Here is a 22,761-nt window from a genome sequence, read left to right on the forward strand (position 1 = left end):
AAAATAACAGGTAAGATGTTTTGGCACCATTAAAAGTCTTGATTTTTAAACAGATTCTTGGACTGGTGGGTCATATCCATCAGCCTGTTCAACTTCAACACCTGTTTCATCCCCGGGACATTTTCCAGAACTCTTGCATTCACCGTGGATTCTCCATGAGCTTTCCCAATTCAAACCTGCTGTTCTTCAGCATTTTTACTTTTCTAACAAAGACATCATGGAGTGGATAAAGAGATTTACAGGCCTTTTCTGTGTCTTTTCCAGTGTGTCTGGAATCAGTCTGTTGATGACATCTTTCAAGTTTTGTCTGCACCTCTCGAGTCATGATTTCCATCATCTTATGGACCTGGCAGACCTGCTGGTGCTGGGCATAGGAGATCTTCCAAATCTGATTGTTGCGTCTTTGAGTAAAACCCACACAGGATAGGTGAAGCAGATAACCCTCGGTAGTCTTGACATCACTGTGAACTCCAGTCACGGTCTGCCCTGTTTTGGTCGTGGAACACGTTTTGTAGTGGGTAAGATCCATGCCGTGGCTCTTAGGCAGGCAGTTTTTTGGCTCTGAACATCCTCAGTAGGTAGCTTGAATTTTCTAAATGCAGCTTCATGATTCTGCAGATCAGCCAAGCTCACTTCAAAAACACAAGTCTTGGAACTTCTCTGGTGGCCCAGTAGCTAAGACTCCGTGCTCTCAATCCAGGAGCCCTGATCGGGGAACTAGATCCCACACGCTACAACTAAGACCCAGCACAGCCAAATAAATAAAAATCAATGTTAAAAAAAAAACCCAAAACACAACCCCTAAGGCTGTCAGTGCGATTTTGTCTCCTTGAGTTCTCGTGACTCATGCTCCCCAGCATTTCTCATATTCAGCATTGCTGGTGCTTTCATGTCATAGCAGTCTTTCTTAGCAAACAGGTCAACCACTTTCCTCTTGGCTCCCTTTTTACCTCCTTTCATAAGGCACTTGTTCTTGTTGACCGCCATGGTGCTCAGAGAGCCAAAAGGTACATAATGCTTTTGGAATAATAATAATTAAAAAAACCCACCACACACAGTATTGTTAATTGAAACCACAGGGCAGCCTCAACTCCTCTGAGATTTGGGACTGACTGGAAAACAGGGTTGATAAGAGTACGTGACTCCCAGGTCGTGTGAAGATCGAGTGAAGTGCCTGGCCTGGTGCAGGGAGCATGTTGTTGCTCAGTCGCTAAGTCGTGTCCCGCTCTTTGCGACCCCATGGACTGCAGCCCGCCATACTTCCCGGTCCTTTGCTGTCTGCCAGAGCTTGCTCAAACACATGTCCATTGAGTCGACGGTGCCATCCAATCGTCTTATCCTCTGTCATCCCCTTCTCCTCCTGCCCTCAGCCTTTCCCAACATGAGGGTCTTTTCCAGTGAGGCGGCTCTTCACATCAGGGCCTGGATAAAGGTGCTTCCTTCCCCTGTGCTCGTGACCCCAGGCTGCCCGCCCCCGCCCGTGACTCAGCACTCTGCCCTCTGAGTAGAGGGAGCTTGAGACAGGTGGGAGCAGGAGTCTCAGGAGGCAGAGCCCCTGTCACCTGTCCCACTTCCTCTATCTGGTCCACGGGGTTGGATTCCCTAGCACTTTGGAAGATCTGAGAGCCGAAAGCTCCCACATCCTCAGCCAAGTTGGCCAGGTTGCGTGGGTTTTTGGCCAAGGCCTTGGTGTGGTATCTTCAGGGCCAATCCTGTTTGGGTTTTACTGTTTTATTTGCTGGCCCAGAAGGGTTCTGAGGCTTGGCATTTCCCTGCTGTGCCAGCATGGCCTGCCAGGGTTCTCTTCCCCGAGGGAGTGAGAGATTGAATGCCTGTCTTTAAAGCCGTGTCACTCTCTGCTTTTGTGCTTCATGCTCTTGGCCCTCTTTAAGTGTCACTTGTTCTGAAACTCAGCCGTTTCGTTTCTCACTGAACTGAAACTTGGCCTGGCGATTATTGATCAGGAAGTGGTTTCCTGTCATTAATTGTGTATGTCCAGGCCCAGCCAAAGGCTTTGGCTCCCCCAAGGTAAAGAGGGCCTATCTTCCAAAACCAGAGACCAGATTAGATTCAGGAATCTCAGTGTGTTAAGGAGACAGTGGACTTCTTGTCACTTTCCTTTCTTACCTGGAGGGCCTTACTTCTGTCTGTTTACAAGGAGATACACACACCAGTTCATCCACCCATCCATTCATCTACCCATCCATCTGTCTATTATTTTAAAATACATATTGGCCAGACAGAGTAACGTTAATAATATTATTAATAATTAACATTATTAATAATACATTGGTGAACAAGATAAACGTGGTTTTAGGCTTTTAAAAACCAAAAATACACAGTGCTAGGTGAAGGCAGTAACACCCAGCAGGCTGGTGTCCGTAGGAGCCAGCAACAAGGTGGTCTCTGGTGCCTTTGGGAAGAGAGGAAGATCTGATGCCGTCTACTCCCTAGACACACCTTCACTCCTTTACCCCTCTCTCTCATACGTCTCTTCTCCCATCCACTGATTTTCCCTCTTACTCAGTGTGTCATTCATCTGTCAGTCTGTCCATCTCTCCGTCAGCCCATTTGCTCATCTTCCCATCCACCTATCCATCCATCCTCCCACACACCCATCCTTTCATACACTCTCCCTCCTACCCATTTTCCCACCCATCCATCCATCCACAGTATAGTATTCTATACATCTATACATACGCCCCTAACACCCGCTTCCTGTTTGTCCATCCACTTTCCCATCTGCCCAGCCGTTCTCTCATCTGCTCATATACCCACCACCCATGTTCCCATCCACCCACTGGCTGTTCTGGAACAGGTTGTATGGGATAGGACAAGACGAATCAGAGATGGGCTTTAGCTTTGCAGGACTCACAGTCAGGTCAGAGAGAGAATCTGTGAACACAGAGGACTGTGGAGGACTTCCGTGGTGGTATGGTGGTTAAGAATCCACCTGCCAATGCAGGGGACACAAGTTTGATGCCTGGTCCAGGAAGACCCCACAGGCCCCAGAGCAATAAGCCTGTGCACCACGCCTGCTGAGCCCGTGCTCTAGGGCCTGTGCTCTGCAACAAGAGAGGCCACCGCAGTGAGAGGCCCTGCAGCCAGACAGTAGCCCCACTCACCAGGAGTAGAGAAAGCCCATGCACAGCAACAAAGACCCCAGATAAAAGGACTGTGGCACCAGGTGGACTGTGATGAGAGCCCTAGTAAGGTGTGAAGAAGTTCTAGCAGGGGATGGGAGCTGGGGTTCTGGGAACATCTCACGGAGCAGGCTGGGGTTGAGTTAGACTTTGTGGAGTGGTTAAACACAGGTATGGCGAAGGCATTCCCCATGGAGGAAGGAGCATCAAGCAAGGCCTGGAAGTAGGGGGCCTCAGGCATTGGCTGTCGCAGGAGGGGATTGCAGGGGAGCAATGGGGTCCTGGAAGAGTGGAAGGGGCAGATCAGCAGGGCCAGGGGCACCAAGCCCCGGAATTTGGGCTTTATCACGTCGGCAGAAGGGAGCCATTGAGGGCTCATCCTAAGAGGGTCTCCAGTATAAGGCAGCGAGGGAGACGGGAGAAAGGGACTGGTGTACACAGCCGCTGGGCAGGAGCTCCTGGAGAGTGTCCTCTGGAGGGGAAAGCGCACCAGGCACAGGATTGGACCTGAGCGGAGTCCTGGCAGCCACTTCCTAGCTGTGTGACCTGGGCCAAGTCACCCTCCCTACCTGGGCCTGTTTCCTATTCAACAGGAGGAGATGGCAGGGCTTTGCATCTCTTGTGGACCCATGCTGGCTAAGGTGGGATACTCCTTATCCTGCCTCAAGAGGCCATAGGAGGCCTCGGCAGGCCCTTTGGCATCTTGGCCCCCAAGGACTCAAGCCTCGGGAAGGTGGGGCTGCGGTGCTGTGGCTCCACTCTGCCCCCCACTCATGCCTGCCAGCCCAGGGCGGTGGCAGCGTCTGAGCCCGAGGCCACGACTGCCACCCATCCTGTCCACGGCCCGTGGACCACCCTGCTCGAGTTGATGTTGAGCCCTTCCCTTACACGTGGCGGGTTTCACTGTGACCCTGGTTTCCTCCAGGGCCCAACTTCCTCCTTCCTTAATTGAGAGTTGAAGGTTTCCCCACGATTGGTGACCGTTGTCACCACGCAAAGATTGACTGTGTGCAGGCAGGGACAGCCCAGCTGGACACTGTGGGGCGCAGACCAGCCCCTCCTTGGCTCCAGTGGCCTCAACCTCTCTGGACACAGGCCTGGCTCGGTGTCCAGAGTCAGTCAGGGGGACGAGGGAAACAGAGACCTTTCGCCTTGACTGTTCCTTTCTTTGGCTCTGACCTGCTGGCCGTGGCTGCTCATCTGACAGGTCAGCTGCAAGCCTTTGCTCACGCCTGCCGCCCAGCCAGGTTGCTAGGCAACCTCACAACTGATCCCCACCCAAGGTTCTTCTTCCCCTTCTCTGCACTCAAGCTTTTTGTTCCTTCCTAGAAAAAGAAATGCGTGTTTTTGAGACTGGAGCTGGTACACTCGAGTGCGGTGGATGCTCCCTCACCTCTGTGAGAATGCCTTTTCTGCCAGGCGCAGCCTCAAGTGCAGAGCTGCCCACTTACTGGAACTTTCTGCAGTGATGAGGCTGTTCTGTATCTGCTCTGTTCAGTATGGTAGCTACTGTTCACTGGGGTTAATGTAACCGGGAAACTACATTTTAAGTTTCAGCACCTGAGACTAGTAGCTACCATCCTGATAGTGCAGTTCAGGGGGGTTCCTGAGAGGACAGGTGCTCATCCCTGGAAGCATTTAAAGCAAGTTCTGGATGAAAGGGCCACTTTCTGTGCCTCAACCCCAGTCAGTCCTCACCAAGACCCCTGTGGCTGATTGCTAGATGTCCATTGAGTGAAGATCACCTTTAGAAACCACTTGGATTCCTTAATCTGTGTTTCAGAACCTCCTGGTCCAGAAAGTGAAGTGTGAAAGTGTTAATCGCTCAGTTGTGTCCAACTCTTGGCAACCCCATGGGCTGTAGCCTGCCAGGCTCCTCTGTCTATGGGGTTCTCCAGGCAAGAACACTGGAGTAGATTGCCGTTCCCTCCTTCGGGGAATTGAACCTGGGTCTCCCGCAGTACAGGCAGATTCAGTTATAGCTTAGTTATAATTTTATCATCCAGCTTCATTTACTTATTATTATGGCTTAATTATCTTTTTCTTATTACTGTATTATTTTCCTATTTATCATTTTAAAGGATTGCTTAATATCCCACTAAGTTAATTTAACCATCATCCTTGGGTTGAATATTTAGGTTATTCCCTCTTTGTTTGCGATTATTGTGGGCTAATGTGAATTGGACCCTAGTACACTTATTTTGTTGTCTTTTTCGGAATTATTTCCTGGCCTTACCATCTCAGGAGTGAGTGCTAATCGGCTTAAAAGGTATTTTCTAGGCTCTGAAAATCTGTTGCCAGTTTTGATCTTGATGAGACTGAATCTGTCTATGTTCTCATCAATAATGAATTTCCCTATTTTACCATTTGTTTGCTTACCAGCATTGGAGGTTGTCATTTTTCCTTCTTTGTTAATTTAAAAGTGTAATGTGACTTTCTCTGCTTTTGGGGAGGAAGAGTCTTGTGGCGGAAGAATCTGTTTGCCTGGGGCCTGTGAGCAACTGCATTTCCCATGTGGGTTGCTGATCCCATTTTATCCGTCAGGCCCTCTGAGAAGCCTCAGTACAGGTCACTTTGTAGATGATGGTGCCGTTGGGAGTGAAGGTGGTTCTCATTACACAAGTGTTGCATGGTGAAGTATTTTCATAGGTGTCTACTGTCAGCTGGAACAGCCCCAGAGTTGGGGGCTCATTTCCTTTTTGGTGGCAAAAGACAGTCATCCCAAAGGGAGTCTAAGGCAGGGCCTGCTTCAGGACCGGCTGGCTCCAGGTGTCCCACAGACCCTCAGTGTATGTCTTCCTCCATTGTGGCCTCCCTGGTCTTGGCCTCATCCTCAGGCAGGCTCTCCAAAGGGGTGGCAAGATGGGTTGCAAGACCCTCTAGCCTTCCCATCTTACGGTTTAGCAACCCGAGAGAAAGAAAAAAAGATGTATAAGGCGATAAGTTTAGCAAAAAATTAAAAAACAAAAAACAAAAGACCACTTGGGTACAACCCTGTTGGTCTGCCACTGGGTGTGACTGAGAGGGTCAAGACTGAGTGGCTGGGCTGGGCTGTGTGCCAGGACTGGGTGGGCTCAGCCCCTCATGAATCTCTTGCACGAAGAGTGAAAGAGAGGCAGTTCCCAAAAGCAACTGGTGCTGTGAGTCCTCAGAGGAAAACGGATGCAGGCCAGTCCCCCTGCTGCCCCGCTTTAGGATTCATTTCCAGGCAGCTCCATGGGCTCCCAGGCCTGAAATGAGTGGCGCTCCGGGAACAGGAACCCCCCCACCCCCCACCAGTCAGGCCCTTCAGCTTTTGTGCTCTCGTTTACTCTGTTTGGTTCTGCAGATAACACAGTCACCGCAGACTGTACTCTGGGCACTGCATAACCTTCACAAACTCAGTTTCCCCAGCTGCAGACTGGGGACTGGGAGCTGGGGTTTGAGAGGGGCGACTGATGTTCTTTCTGGTCACTGTGTTCTGTGATATCAGTCCTTTCCCCGGAGGAGGGGGAGGGCGGGACACAGCGGTCAGCCTGCAGTCAGGAGGGCAGGGAGGGCCTGGGGGCCGTCCCCAGCTGGCGGCGGCTGTGTGGGTGACTTTCAGGAAGCCCTCAGCCCCTGGCTGGGCCCCTTGGCTTGGGCGGGGCTTCTGCTGGAAGGGTGGTTCCCGCCTCCTTGGGGCCGGGCCCGTGCTGCACAAGGGGGAGGATTGTTCCCAGAGAGGTGCCTGGGCGGGAAACACAAGTGGCCACTGTGTGTCTGCTCTCAGGGTGTGGGGCGAGGCGCTAGTCACCGCTGGCCAGCAGTGCAGGGCTGGGTGGGGGCTCTTGCCGTCCGTCCTTCCCTGGACCCCAGTCTCGCTTCAGTCGGTGGGAGACGGACGTCAGAGGCCACAGATGGCCGTTTGTTCTTTGTATGACTTCTTGTCTGTCAACTCCCACTGTGTCCCATCCACGTGGACAACCTTTAGCTTTCCAGTACCCACCCACTCCCCACGCTGCCCTCACATCAGACTCTGGAGAGAGCTTGGCTATCGTGTCCCCTTTCTCCTACTGCAGAATTTACAGGAACCTCTGGCAAAATGGTCAGGAACATGGATTTTGAAGTCACGTGGGCTTCTATTTAACTTCCAGCCCTGCTGTTTTACCTGCTCTGTGACCTTGAGCAAATGACTTCACCTCTCTGGGCATCAGTTTTCTTGCATATATAAAATGAGGCTCTTATAGATGTATGTATTCTCAAGTTCCAGACCAAGAGAAGCCAAGCTGCTTTCATCTGCTCCATCCTACAACCTCATGTTAGAACTTAAGGGCAGTCACTGTGTCTTCTTCACCGAATAGTAAACCTGAATGTCCATCACTGTGTTCTCTACAAGTTTTGTGAACCTGAACAGACTTAATCACAATGCAATGATAAATAATGGCCCTAATGTCTACCAAAAGGAGATACAAAGTTCAGAAATGCATTTTGAAATGTCAAACAAGGAATAAATCACATTCAGGATCGTTTTAATGTTAGGTATTTTATTATATGGATTTATTCTATGTTATGCATTATTTAATATGTACACATTTATGGTATATGTCTACATATATATACATAGCTAGTATACTAGTATCTCAGCATATTTGAATACTTTAATTCTTTCTAGGTGAAAGAGTTTACAAAATATCTTTTTTCCTACTGCTTGCTTGTTCACCCTATTTGATTAAAAGTAACAATTTTTGCTGAAAGAAAAAAGAGGCTCTTAATAATACAATGCTCTTGTAAAAATTAATTGAGGGGATCTAGCAGTGTCTTCTTGGACCCTCTCTAAGCTCTGCTACTTTGGAGTTAGTTTCGCTTTCAGGCTCCCCTGGGAGCATGATGACCTGGCAGCTTGACTGTGGTAGGCAGTGCCAGAGGCTAGCAGTGAAAGAGAGCTTAGGGCAGTCTTCTGAGATTGCATTTCATTGGCTGACTTGATCACATGTCTGTCCTTGAACCAATCACTGTGGTAAGACGGAATGCAGTGTACTGACTGGACGGCATAAATCATCTACCTGCTTCTAGATATGGTGATGGGATCAGCCCTATTACAGCTTGGGGATGGGGAATGAGAATGGGTTGGCTCCTCTGAAGAAAGATCAGGGGAGGGTGAGTTATGTTATGGGAGGGCAATAATTCCAACCTTTAGGAAGAAATTCTTCAGTGGAAAAGTGCCTCACAAATAATAGGCACTCCGTAAATGATGCTTGAATGAATGAATGGGGAATAAACTGATTCCCACCAGCCTAGTGTAGTAAAGAACACTGAACTGGGAGTAAGACCACTGCGGCTCCCAGTCCTGGGTGGGTCCTGATATCTCTCTGAGCCTCAGTGTGCTTGTCTGGGAAATGGGCGTGAAGGCTGATACCTCACTCCTGGGCAGATTAAATCCTGGCTCTCTAGTCCTCTGCAGCTACCAAGCACTCTGACCATGAGTGGTTGCTATTGGCGGTGGTTGTCGCTTATCTTTAGCAAAGGGAGGTGGCACAGGGAACACTGGGCCCTTGCCAGGACGGGCATGCTGAGAAGTGATGTAGAGCTCAGGCTCTCTGAGATAGTCAGGCTGGAATTTGGATTCACCCTTCAACCCCCCATCTGCTGTGTGACCTGAGGCATTTACTGTGACTCTCTGAATCTGTTTCCTCATCTGTACACTGGGAATGCCGGTATTTGTCTCTAAGGGCTGTGTTGAAGATGAAGTGAGAAATCCTACTTAAGGCCTGTCCCAGCACATAGTGAGTGCTCAGACGGTGTTAACTGTTTTATGATCAGCGATCATTACTCCTCTGTGGCCTTCAGGTGATAAACTCCTGCTGCCATCTGCACACTGGCACTTGCCCTCTGCCTCTATGAGGATTCAGTTATGAGCTGCTGATCTTCAGCATCCCCTGGGGGAGTGCAGAGTGGAGATCAGAAACCAGGCACTCTGTGCGCTGGGAACAACTGGCAGAACAGGTCTTCAGGTAGATGTTTCCAAGAGACAATTTTATGAGTAAAATCTTGCATCTTCTCATATCTAGAAAAGCACTAAAATCTTTCATGGTGATGTCAGTTTTTCGTGACTAGCAGAGATCTTCTGCCAAAAATATGTGCTTGATTGCACGTACTCCTCTTTCATCAAAATCACATACATACTGGCCTTCCCCCAGCCTCCTTGGGGCTGTCTGAAATGCTGTCTCCCGGGCTATAGTCCTCATTTTGCCTCAAATAAAACTTAGCTCACAACCCCCACGCTGTGCATTTTTTTCAGATGACACTGCCTTAACCAGGCTATTAGAGCATTTAATTTGGCCAGGTCACTTCGCGTGCCATGGTTGTTGCCAGCCCCGTCCTGGCAGGCTCTGGGTCTCTGTGAAATCAGAGAGAGGTGCTGGGGCGGGCATTCCTCCGTGTCCATGTTGGCGCCCCACCTGAGGCTGGACCCTGTGGTCAGTGCTGCCCTTCAAGGTGGAGGGCAGGACAGGTTTAATGCTCTCCCAGAAAACAGCCCCTGCCTGGGCCTCTTCTACCTGCAGGAGAGAAGAGTCCTTTAAAGGAAACCCAGGAAAAGGTGACTGTAGCCTCCTTTGCCAGCTGTCAGGAGTGAGAGATGGATGAATGAAGGCAGCCTTTGCTAGCTTAGCTCTCCCTGTGCTGCTGTGGCGGGGGACCAGGAGGGCGTGGCCACGGGGGTTGCCTCGGTCACCTGGCTCTCGCTGTGGCTGCTTGTGAAGCCCTCTACTGTCTCTTCTGTAAATGAGCGGGGTGGGCCTTAGCTTTGCTTCTGGATCTGGACAGGAGGAGGAGCCTGGGTGCTGCACTGTGAAAGGATGCGTTGATGGTCTTCTAGTGGGACCGAAAAAACCAGCTCTACAAGAAATGAGGGGCAGGCACATCACCAGTTAAGTGTGTGTGTGTGTGTGTGTGTGTGTGTGTGTGTGTGTGTGTGTGTTGATGGTCTTCTAGTGGGACCGAAAAAACCAGCTCTACAAGAAATGAAGGGGCAGGCACATCATCAGTTAAGTGTGTGTGTGTGTGTGTGTGTGTGTGTGTGTGTGCGTTGATGGTCTTCTAGTGGGACAGAAAAAACCAGCTCTACAAGAAATGAAGGGGCAGGCACATCATCAGTTAAGTGTGTGTGTGTGTGTGTGTGTGTGTGTGTGTGAAAGAGAGAGAGACAGAGCGCCTGATTGCTTAACTGATGAATTTCTAAGGCGTTCCAAGCAAGTTTTCAAAACTGAGTTCAGGGGAGGACCTGACCCGGGGGGGCCGGGTGACCAGGGTGATGTCTAGGATGCACGATGGCCTCAGGGAACGGCCCCACACGAAAGTCTGTTCCCTGAACTGAGCTCCTGGGCCAGACGTGGAAGGTTCCCTAGACCACGTGGCCACCAGGAGTGCAGACCTGGGAGCGGGGCTGCCTGTGTTCCCATTCAGCCCCGTCACCCAGGTTGCTGGGGCTCTGCCTCAGTCTCCTCATCCGAGGTAACAGTTGCACCTACCTGGCAGGATGGTTGAGGAGATAAATGAATGACCACGTGTCGAAGTGTAGACAAGTGTCCCGTGTGGAGTGGGCCCTTGAGAAACGTGAAAGCGTTATCGTCACTGTGCGGAACCTGCGGACTTGGCGGCTCAGTTAATGGAAACGTTTACCTAAACTGAGAATAAATTTACAAATGAGCGTAAAAGTTGCCTATTGGCATCACTTCCTTCCTCCCAGTTTCCATGCCCACCCCCTGTAGGCACGCTGTCTCACCGCTCACGGCAGAGATGGGTGTCCCCAGCTGGCCACTGAGCTGCTTGGGGCCGGGTGGGGGTGGATGTGTCTGCATCACTGGTACCGTGGGCAGGGCATCTGGTCTGAGGCTTCTGCGTTCTGGGGGCGATGGGGACCTTGGAGAGTAGTGTGCAGTGCTAGAACGCTGAAAGTTAGAGGACCTGGGTTCAGGTTCTGGGACTGCCCCTCTGGTTCCAGCCTTGTCCCTCTCTCTAGTCCGTAGAATGGGTTACCGTGTGAGGTGACGTGAGTGCCCGTTGTCATCCGCAGGGTGCTGGGTGGCACAGCTGTCAGCGTTTCCATCGGCTCACGTGGCGGAGCTGTCCTGTTAGGCACGTGCCGTGTGGCACTGTCCTCGGAGCAGCACCGAGGTGTGAAGTCTAGGGTGGCCCGTTTTCCATGCGCTTTCCAGCAGACTGCTGTTCAAAGGCTGCAGACGAGCGCCGGCTTTTAGGCCCGTGTTGGAGGACAGTGTGCTCTCTCTCACTGGGGACCCCCTTTTCCCTGACCAGCGGTACAGTGGGTGGGCACTCCCAGAAGTGCCCCCCACCCCAAGGCTTCCGGGGACTGGTTGGGCTCTGCCCCTTCTCCTGGGCACTAGCTCACTGTGGGTGAAATCACTTGCACTACTTTACACGGTTATTTCTCTCTCACTGTCAGTTTTAACTGTGGTTAAATATGCAGAGCATAAAATAGACTGTTGTAGCAGATTCTAGCTGTACAATTCACTGGCATTAGATCTGTTCACAGTGTTCATGCTGCCTTCCCCTCTATCCATTTCTAGAACTTTTGCCTCATCCCAAGAGAAACTCGGTACCCACTAAACACTTAACTCCTCACTCCTGCTGGTAACCAGCCCCTGACAGCCTCTATTCTACTTTCTTTCCTTATGAAAGTAGTTTACTGACTATTCTAGGTACCTCATTTATGTGGAATTATGTGATATTTGTCCTTTGTGACTGTATTATTTCTTACTTAGCATAATGTCCTCCAGATTCATCCATGTTGTAGCTTGTGCCAGAACTTCCTTCCTTTTTAAGACTAAATAGTACTCCTCTGAACGTGTAAATCATCCTCCCAGGAAGACTGGTTCCGGGACAACCCCGCAGATACCAAAATCCATGGGTGTTCAAGTCTCTTATATCAATGGTGTAATATTTCCATATAAGCTGTGCACATCCTCCTGTATACTTTAAACATCTGTAGATTACATTTGATACCGAAGTCTATGTAAATGCTATGTAAATAGTTGTAAATATGATATAGATGATATGTAAATAGTTGCCAGGCACGTGGCAAATTCAAGCTTTGCTTTTTGGAACTTTCTGATTTTTTTGCCTGAATATTTTTGATCTTGAGTTGGTTGACTCTGAGGATGTGGAACTTGGGGTCCAGGAGGACTGATTGTGCCCCGTTTTGTCGCTTCATTCATCTGCTGGTAGACACTTGGGTTGTTTCCACCATCTGGCTCTTGTGAATAGCCCTGCTATGAACATTGGTGTGCAGAGACCGCTCAAATTCCTGCTTGCCGGTCTTTTGCAAATATGCCTAGGAGTGGAACTGCTGGCTGTGCGGTAGTTCTATGTTTAACCTTTTGAGAAACTGCCAAGCTCTTTTCCAGAAAAGCTGTACCGCTTTTCTGTCCACTAGCAGTGCACAGAGGTACCAATTCTTCCAAGTCCTCAACACTTATTTTCCGTTTTTAGAGAGAATTATATCTATCCTTGTAGATCTGAAATTCTCTCACTCTCTTTTTCATCAAATAAGAAACCTTTTTTAGGACCAGGTGAAGTGCATCCACGAAAAACTCTTTTAATTTTGCTTTTAATATATGTGACATAATGCAAATAAATGCTCAAAACATTCTTTTAACACTTTAAAGCAATACAGGGAGAGTAAAAGTGTCCTTTGTCTCTGTCCCTATTTCAGGCTCCTCTCCAGCCTGCTGTCAGGCAGTATCTTTCCAGAGTTTTCCATGCATTTACATTTCATGTGTGAGCATTTATGAAAAAGTAGTTTTCCATTTTTTTTTAACATAAAAAGCATCATACCACTTTTTATTTTTCAGTGACTTGGGTCTTTTATAGAACAGCCAGGAATCTTTCCAGGCTGTTTGTAGATCTATGCTGTTCTTGTATTTTTATTTATCCCATAGTACAGGTGTCTTGTACTTAAAATTTTTGTTACTAACCATAGACCATTGTTTGTCTCACATGCCCACTGTGCTGACTTCAGGAGTGAGCACTGGCCCATTGTTCAGAGCAGCGGACCTTCTGCTGCGGCCCCTTATTTGCATCTGGACATCCGGCCTGTGTCCCCCCAGCGCGGCCTCTCTGAGCTAGCCCCAGGGGTCAGCTTCCTGCCAACCAGGCCTGCTGACCTTCTGTGTCTCCGCTTTTCAGGCCAAGAACAAGGAGACGGGTGCCCTGGCCGCGGCCAAAGTAATCGAGACCAACAGCGAGGAGGAGCTGGAAGACTACATTGTGGAGATTGAGATCCTGGCCACCTGCGACCACCCCTACATCGTGAAGCTCCTAGGCGCCTACTACTATGACGGGAAGCTGTGGGTAAGGGTGCCTCAGCCCCATGGAGATGCCACCGGGCCCTGCGTGGTTCTGAGGGCCGCGGCTCTTTCTCCACTTCTGCTTTGGGGGCATGGTAAAGTGTGCTCCCCTTTCTGCAGAGCGTCTCCACTTCGGGGCTGAGTGTAGTGTTATGGAGCAGAAAGGAATTCAGAAGCTCTACTGCCTGGCCTCAAATCGCAGCTGTGCTTGGATAACCGTAGGCAAGTTATTAACTTCTTGCCTCAGTTTCCCCAGCTGTAAGATGGGGATGATGCCAGTACCTAGCGCACTGAGTTGTTTTGGAGATGAAATGAGCTAATTCATGCTTGGAAGAATAGCTGGCCCATGTCAGAGCTCGCTGAGTGCAAGCTATTTTATTATCTGTTCTGGTGGCATCGTTACTGCCACTGTGGCAGCTGCTCCAGGGGGCTTCCTTTCAATGGCAGCACTAAAGGGGGCCCTGTAATAGCCTCCACTCTCTGGCTGCAACCTCGTATTTTAAGACGCACAGTGCAGATGCATCAGAGCCCCGCCTTCCCAACTCAGCATCCCCCTTGGAGGAATTCTGGGGTGCCCTGGTTTTCAGAGCCTGCCCTGCGGAATGGCTCCCCCATGGACATTCTTCCAGCCTCTCACTTTATAAAACCCAAACTTCCTAGAAGCTACGTGTTTCCATACTGCATTTTCAGCCAGTATCGTACCCATCAAACATCATATTCATGTCTCCCAAACTCAGCCGAACATTTGTAACGAAATGGTGCGCAGGAAATCTCATGAATTAATAGATGCAATTGGAAAGCTGTCAGACTCACTGGTAGATGGTTTGCAAAGGGAGCAAGTGTCAGAGGGGCTGGGCCTCTGGGAGTGAACCAGACCTGCGTGAGCAGTCCAGGTTCACGGCACCACAGTTACTAGTTGTCCGTAATGATTTGGTGGTCAGGAGGGGATTTTTTTTTTTTTTTGGTTGCACATCTTGTGGGATCTTACTTCCCCAATCAAGCATGAAACCTGGGCCAATGCAGTGACAATACTGAGTCTTGACCACTGGACCACCAGGGAATTCCCAGGAGGGGCTGTTTTAAGCATTGGACCTCCTGTCACGATAGTTTATCATGTATAGGGAGAGTATCATTATGTGTTAGATACATTTTAGGAAATTATTGGGCAGTCTGAGTTGCTGTGTCATACTTTATAGTTTTTCCCATTTGAAATAATGGGAAATAGACAGCAAGTTGAGTCTTGGAGTCAGAATGCCTGCTTTTTAGGAACAGAGCTACTGATGCTTAATGGGGAAATCTGTGTTTCATTTGAGAAAGGGATCCTGTTATTTAAGAAAACCAAAGGAGTGGTTTAGAAACCACTGTCAAAGTTCATCCCTCTCATTTCAGAGAAATGAGGAAAGCCAGTGTCCGAGGGGGATGAGAAACTTGGCCATCTACCCGGCCCATACCTTTGTCCACTAAAACTGGTTGCCCGCCAGCTGAGGCCGGCTTCTCTGCTTCTCTGAGCATGTCCTTGGGGAGTCTTCTAGTTATCACTGGGGGCAATAAAACCACCATCACCTGCCTATCAGCTGAAGATTTCAAAGCCCTTCCTCATTCACTGTCTCTGGCACCTTGGAAGGTGACCCAGGCAGGGAGACTGGTCACCCTTTTCCAAAGAGGAGGCAACAGAGGCACAGAGAAGCAGGCTCCTTGCTCATGGTCACACAGCTGACACCGATGTGTTTCTTCTGTCTTGATTCATGGAGCTGCTTTTTAGAAAGTTTTTATTCTTTTAAGAAATTAAAATTTTAAATACAATGGTTATCAGAAAAATGGGAGTATACAGAAAAGCAAAAGATTAATGTCACCTGAATCTTTATACCAAAGATAATCATTTTTAATAATATAATAAAATTTTCTAGACTTTTTCTGTATCTACACACAGGTTTTTTTTTTAAAGATGAACTTATACCAGACTTGCTACTTCACTCTTACTCTTTTCGTTTAAGATATATTAAGAACGACTTTTCATGTTTTAGGGAAACACCTGCGTCTCCCTCTTTTCTTTTTCTGTAGAATTCCATCTTCTGACTATTAAGCAGTTAGGCCGTTGCTCTTGTTTTTTATCACTGTTATAAACAACTCTGTGATGGACATCTTTGAATTTTTATGTTCTTGCTTGAGAATCTTTTTAGGAGAATTTTTAAGATTTTTAAATCTATCGCCATACTGGCCTCACAGAGCCACTTTTGATACCATACAATTGAGTTTTTCCATCTCACCACCTACCCACAACACACACGCCCGTCCAGCTCTGCATCCAGCTCTGCATCCCGCCAGCCTTCATTGGACTGCTCATGACGTACGCGTTGAGAACATCTGTTATCTATCTGTTCCCATTATTGTTTGTGGCTGTTTACCAAGTTCATTGCTTTTCCAAGTCGAGAGATGATGCCAACAGCAGCTAATATTTATTGGAGACTCGCTGTGTGCTGGGCTTTTTGTGTGCATTTGACTCGCATTATGTCATTTAATCGTATTCTTTGAGGCTGTTGCTTTATCTTCATCTTACAGACGAAAGTGAGAGAGGAAGATGCTAAGTCAGGCTCCCGCCTCCCCTGCCACGCCACACAGCTGGAGAGTGGCAGAGTTAGAAAACCCGCAGGAGGAAAAGGACAGTTTGTAACTGGACAGTGACTGAGGTGAAGTTGGTTAAATAGATACACTAGAATTTTCTGTCCCAAGGTTGTCACTTTAGGCTGGTACTTTCTTATCCAGGGCTGCTGCTGTGGCCAAAATCATTTCTCACCCCCCTCTTCTGTAGCTGCCCCCACAGCCTACATTTGTTACTTTGTAGACCTTTAAGCACATTGAAAAGCAGAGACATTACTTTGCCAACAAAGGTCCCTCTAGTTAAGGCTATGGTTTTTCCAGTGGTCATGTATGGATGTGAGAGTTGGACTGTGAAGAAAGCTGAGCACCAAAGAATTGATGCTTTTGAACTGTGGTGTTGGAGAAGACTCTTGAGAGTCCCTTGGACTGCAAGGAGATCCAACCAGTCCATTCTGAAGGAGATCAGCCCTGGGATTTCTTTGGAAGGAATGATGCCAAAGCTGAAACTCCAGTATTTTGGCCACCTCATGCGAAGAGTTGACTCATTGGAAAAGACTGATGCTGGGAGCGATTGGGGGCAGGAGGAGAAGGGGACGACAGAGGATGAGATGGCTGGATGGCATCACTGACTCGATGGACATGAATCTGAGTGAACTCCAGGAGTTGGTGATGGACAGGGAGGCCTGGCGTGCTGCGATTCATGGGGTCACAAAGAGTCGGACACGATTGAGTGACTGCACTGAACCGAGACCTTTAAAGGTGTTATCTCTCATTTTTGATTTGGGTTTTAGACATTGTGAAATCAAGGCAGGTGGCCCTGGCACTGGGTGGATCGAGAAGGGCAGAGGATTTCAAGCAGTGTCAGCCTGGGCCAAGGTGTGGAGGTGGGAGAGCTGGGACATGTTGGGATCCTGGGTATACTAGGATTGGTGGATCTACCAGCATGTCGTAAAAAATGAGGGCGGTCGTTGGAGGCAGGGTCGTGGAGGGCCTTGAATGCCAAGGTGAAGGTTTACACTTGGTCTTTTAGATCAGCGGTTCTCAAAGTACAGCCTTTCAGACCAGTAGTAACAGCAGCACCACGGACCTTGTTAGAAATGCTGAATATTAGGTCCCAGCTCAGAGCTGCTGAATCAGAAACTCTGGGAAGGGGCCCTGCTATCTATTTAAGGAGCCTTCCAGGTGACTCTGATGCTTGTTGACGTTTGAGAACCATTGCTGAAGGTAATAGGGACCCAGCGGCAGTCTCATGGGGGAGAGACACACATTTAGAAAGAAATCAGGTTTGAGGGGGCAAGACTGAGAGCACCCAGGCTGACCAGGAAATGGTTAGAATGGACTAGGCCAGAAGTCCAAGGATGTGAGATGGGAGCATCATTGGTCAGAAAAGGGTTTAGAGGAAGGAACATTTGAACCGGATCTTAAAGAATGCATAGGAGTTCTCCAAGGGGTAAGGGAAGGAAGGGCAGTCTGAAGGGCAGCATGGATGGAAGTATGGAAGAGAGGAGTCTCCTTCTCAAATACTAGGTTAAAGGTGCACCAACTTTTTGGTGTTTCCTTTTTTGGTATTTACTCAGCTTTTTGGTGTTTACTCAAGCTCATGTCCATTGAGTTGGTGATGCCATCCATCCATCTCATCCTCTCTCATCCCCTTCTCATCCCACCTTCAATCTTTCCCAGCATCAGTGTCTTTTCCAATGAGTCAGTTCTTCAAATCAGGTGTTGGAATTTCAGCTAAAGTCACACAGTGAATTAGTTACAAGGCCAGACATACAGACATCAGATACTGTGGATGAGAGACCCTGCTCATGTCACACTGCCCTTTGAAAAGCCCTTCCACAGTTCTCCAGAATATATTCCAAACCCATTACCTGGAACGTAGGCTAATTATAGTCTGCCAGCATCTTCCCAGGCCTCCCCCTGCAGCCGTTCGGGCTGCTTGTCGGTGGCACCTCCAGGTCTTTGCATCTCGTGCCTTCCTCCAGGCAGCCCTCCGCAGTGTCATCTGCAGAGTCAGCAGGACCTTTCCTTCCACACTGTTCTCCCAGGCACCTCTCGGTGGAGCGCACCTCCTCTTCCTCTTCTCTCTGCTCCTTTGTGGGGGCTCATCCTACCATCTCATTTTAGTGCTGATGTCGGTCCTGGTATCTCCCTCCTCTGGTAGGCAGGACCCTTCAGGCTCCCCCAGTGCTGATCCAGAGCAGAGGCAGGAGTGGAGGTCCAGGCAGGCGCCCCTCCCCTTGTGGGGTCTGCCCTAGGGAGAGTGAAGGCAGTTGAGTACCTGCAGCCCACAGAGCGTAGCCTCGGGGCGATGTTGCCCTTGTTTTTGGCCAAAACAATTCTGTAGCTTTCAGTCGCTTGCAGGGTGGAAGCTTTTCTTGTGCAGAATCTGGCCAGGAAGTAAAGGTGCCTGCAAAGTCCTGCGTGGCAAGCTGTGACGATTCTGAAAGCTCCTCATTGGTTTCTGAGCCTGGGTTTCTCTCAGCCTTTCTACAGGACAGCAAATCTGCTGTCGAGATCTTACCTGTTCACCATGGGACTCTGGCTCTTGTCTCTAGAAGCTTGGGTCATCTTGGAGGAATTAAGCCTGCAGCCCTGTCAGATCACAGGGTTCTCCATTTATTCATGTAAACAAGTGTCTGTTGAATTCCTTCCTTGTGCCCAGTCCTGATCCCCCCGGAGGATACGGAAATGATCAAGACCAGCCAGATCCCTGGCCTCACTGGGCTCAGAGTCTGGTGGTAGAAGCAGACAATATGGAAGCAGATAAAGAAGTAAACGAGAGGACTTCAGCAAGTGATAAGTGTGTGAAAGAAAAATAGACTGGGAAATGTGATGGAAGTTCTTGGTGGGAGGGGGGCAGGCAGGTCAGGGACAGATGCTTCAAATGGGATAGATAAGGAAGGCCTTTCTCACGAGGTGACCTTTTAGCTGAGGCCCCAAAGACAGGCTGCAGGGCAGACCTGCAGAAATTTAGAGAGCAGAAATTTCCAGGTAGAGAGAATAGGAAGTATTCTCAGACGCCCTGAGACAGGACCCAGTGGAGCCTGTAAAGGACCAGACAAAAGTTGTGGCTGGACGATGGCAAAGGAAGAGAGCCAGAGACCCACATGAAAGGAGACCAGATTCTCTCTGGCCTTGAGCACATTGCTGAGCACCTGCTGTGTGCCGGGCCCTGTTCTGCAGGCTGGGGATTCAGTGGTGAACAAGAGATACAGTTCTTGTGCTCAAGGAGCTTACAGTCTGGTGAGGAAGTCAGCCAATAAGTGCATAAATACATAATTCAGGTAACCATAAGGACCATGATGGATATGAAATCAGAGGTGTGACTTGGAACAGGGCAAGCCACCTTTCATGCATGGTCAGCGGGAGGCCTGTCCGAGAAGGACCCAGTTGAGGGAGGATCCAGGGGTCAGCAAGGGCCCCTGAGGTGAGTGTGCTTATCATGTTTAGAGGGGGCGAGGGGCCACTGTGCCTGGGTTGGGGTGGGGTGCTAGGAGATGAGGACAGGTAAGTAAGGGTTGTGGTCTTACTGTGGGTGTTGGGAGGCCTCGGCGGGGCAGCGGTTTCAGGCAGGCCAGGGCTGCCCTCTTCCTCAGCCATCAGTGGGATTAATTAGTCTGAGTCTTCGATTGGTTGATTCTTCTGTATCTCATGCATCGTCCTCTTCCCTGCCCTGCGGTGGGGGAAGTGGGGACCAGTCCTGGCTTGAAGCGCCAGTTGCGATCTTAGCTGACCACTGAGTCTCTAGCTCTTTACTGCTAAGATGGGAATGCTGATAACAAAACCTGGCCCATTGTAAGGATTGAGTGAGGTATGCAGGTTGGGCACAGACAGCGGTGTCTGGCCCGGAGTGGGTGCTTATTAATGCCCTTGACTCTCTCTGCCCTCCTCTCATGGTTCTCTCCATTCCCACTACGTCTTCATACTTCGTTTCTGGAAGCCTCTTCTCTCCTGGCTTTTCTGTCTTTTACTCGGTGAACCTTGCTGAGGCTTTATCGTGCCGCTGGCCAACAGGATGAAAAGCGATGTCAGGGTGGATGATGAAATCTGCACAGGGGGAGGAAAGGCCTTTCGTGTGCACACGGCAGGGCTGGCCTCCACTCCTGAAGACTGGCACAGGTCACGTTCAGAAGCCCCTCTGCCCTCCAGTTTTGTCTGGGCAGAAAGTTTTGCACATGTTTATCAGCCCAGGAATCTCCTTGCTGACCACCAGAGAAAGCAGTGACTCTTGCTTAGCATGGAAGGCCTCCACAGTCGGGGAGCCTTCCTGGATTTCCCCACCCCACTTCCCCCAGGGATGACCTTGTCATTCTCAGACTTAAAGAGCTGTAGTAACACTCTTGGTAGGGCTGCCTCTCCTAAACCTCATTCATTCTGCTACCTCTGGAATAGTTAGTATTTGTTTAAGGTGACTCACTTTTTAGAAGTTAAATATATTTATTGAAAAAGAAACTTTCATCTCACTACCCTGAATGGAAAACTAGGGCCCACTTGCCATAAATAGAAATAGAGGAAAATAAACCAGTTTGCTCCATTCTGGCCCAATCCCTTTGCCTGCCAAAGCCTGCCACCCTGGCCCTGCACTCCACGTTAGAAGGGATGCTGTCTCCGTGGGCCTCTTCGGTGTCCAGCAGTGACTGGGCTCAGAAGGGAGGGTGAGCAGGGGAGGGACTTCTCTCCCCCAGGGCCGTGCGGTGCCCCAGTCTCAGGACCTCCACTTGAGGACACGCCCCAGGCCTGGGCACTGTCTGGCTGGTGCATTTGGGCCTGGCCAAGCCCAAAAGGCCAGAGGTTGGGGTGTTCCTCTTACTACTGAGGTGGCCCAGCTTGTCCAGAAACACTTGCGGGACAGAGACTGGGTTTGGACCCACCTCTCCCTGGGGGCCACCACCTGGAGGCCAGTGGTTTTGTTACCCCAGCTCATGTCTCAACTTGCATCATCTCCACCTGCGCTTTCCTAGCATCTTTGGCTGTGGAGCCCTCTGTTGAAATCTAATGGAACCACAGAGAAAGCAGCAGCTGCCCTAGGCTGGAGGGGCAAGCTTCCCACCACTCCAGTCATGTTCCCCAGAGGAACTTCCAGGCCTTTTGGACTCTGTCTGGTCTGCATCAGGGTTTGGATCATTTTCTGTGTAGGGGGAGCTGCCCTGTATGTTGTAGGGTGCTTAGCTATGTCTCTGTCTCTATCCCTGGTGGCTTAGATGGTATCTGCCGGAAGTGCTGGAGACCTGGGTTTGATCCCTGGGTCGGGAAGATCCCCTGGAGAAGGGAATGGCTACCCACTCCAGTATCCTTGCCTGGAGAACCCCATGGACAGAGGAGCCTGGCGGGTTACAGTCCATGGGGTCATAATAGTCAGACACGACTGGGCACACGTGTGCGGCCTCTATGTTGCCAGATGTCCCCTGGGGACCACATCGCCCTCGGTCGAGGACTGTCTCTCTCCCGCTCACAGCCTCTTGTGTTGCTGGGAGGAGCCAGTCGGGCTGTGAGCTTGGTCACAAACTGAGGATGTCGGGCTAGAACAGATCCACGCAGATTTTGTTTGGCACACAAGATGGTTTTAGAAATTTGCGGCTAGCATTTTGTTGGCCTTTGGACTTTTTTTATTTTTAGAACAACCAGCAGATGTGGCCGCAGTTGCCTGAGGCTGGGCAGCAATGGCCTGTCAGGGGGAGATTTGCTCTCTAATTAGCCTCAGACCTCACTACTCCCTAATGTCCCCCAATGCTGAGCCCAGGGGGTGTTTGTCACTGGCACACACCACTGGTTTTCTTTCTTTTTTTAAAAAAATGATCGAACTGCAGCTGATTTACAATGTTGTGTTAATTTCTTCTGTACAGAACGACTGGGTAGTATATATATGCGGTCTTTCTCACGCTCTCTCCCATTGCGGTTTAGCGTAGGGTGTTGACTGACTAACAGTCCCCTGTGCTGTCCGGTAGGGCCTTGTTGTTTGTGTCCATCCTGTGTGTGATAGTTCACATCTGCTAATTCCAAACCCCCAATCCTTCTTCCCCAGGCCCCCTCCACCTTGGCAACTGTAAGTCTGTTCTCTGTATCTGTCACTATTTTTCTTAAAGTAGAAGTGAGAGGGTCTATTTCTCATCGTCTGTCTCTATCAAATGAGGAAAGTACAGATAACTAAGAGGACTGTGTTTTCCCAGAAAATTGTGCAAGATGACTGTTTTTTCGTAGAATCAGGGCTGCTTTGCCCATAACTGAGCTTCCCAGATCTGGTGGTGTTTAAACCAGGGCTCCTGGTGTAAGGAATCCAAAAATAGGCTTGTGAGGCATATGTGAACTTCCTGTGCGTGTACACCGAGTTGTGTGTGCGGGTGAGTCTGAAGGAGTGACTGCAGGCTTTCCAGAATGTGACCGCTTGTCTGAAAGTGAGCCTCTTCCCGAGAGGAAGTGCAGACCCGGGTCACAGAGCAGGGTGTGGGTGGGAGGGGCCTGCTGGCCACACATGTTCACGTGACCTTGTGTCCCCGGCCAGGGTCTCTGTGGCTTGTCGCCTTGGGCTCTGAGGCTAGCCGTTGGTCACCAACAGAGATTGCATATCTGGCCTTAAAATAATCCAAGAACTGTAAAGAGAATGTGGCACGAGAAAGTCACTAGCAGCGCGGCATGCGTGTAGAGAGCTGCCCAGTGCAGTCGAAGGGTGCAGGGCTGAGTCAGACCTGAGA

At 49.7% G+C, this 22,761-nt stretch overlaps 1 protein-coding gene and 1 pseudogene across 1 annotated transcript in view; one reads left to right on the forward strand and one right to left on the reverse strand.

The window, feature by feature from the left end:
* STK10 (serine/threonine kinase 10) overlaps positions 1-22,761 on the forward strand; it is a 125,608-nt gene that overhangs the window by 12,607 nt on the left and 90,240 nt on the right. The window contains exon 2 of the mRNA XM_086362207.1: positions 13,311-13,475. Within this exon, the coding sequence (XP_086218333.1) occupies positions 13,311-13,475 (165 nt within the window). The remainder of the gene's footprint in view (positions 1-13,310; positions 13,476-22,761) is intronic.
* On the reverse strand, positions 46-987 carry LOC147350598 (small ribosomal subunit protein eS1-like; annotated as a pseudogene).

The sequence above is a fragment of the Bos grunniens genome, chromosome 20 (assembly GCF_055505025.1).
Source record: "Bos grunniens cultivar Pamir isolate PY7600 chromosome 20, Bosgru_T2T1.0, whole genome shotgun sequence".
Classification (NCBI taxonomy): Eukaryota; Metazoa; Chordata; class Mammalia; order Artiodactyla; family Bovidae; genus Bos; species Bos grunniens.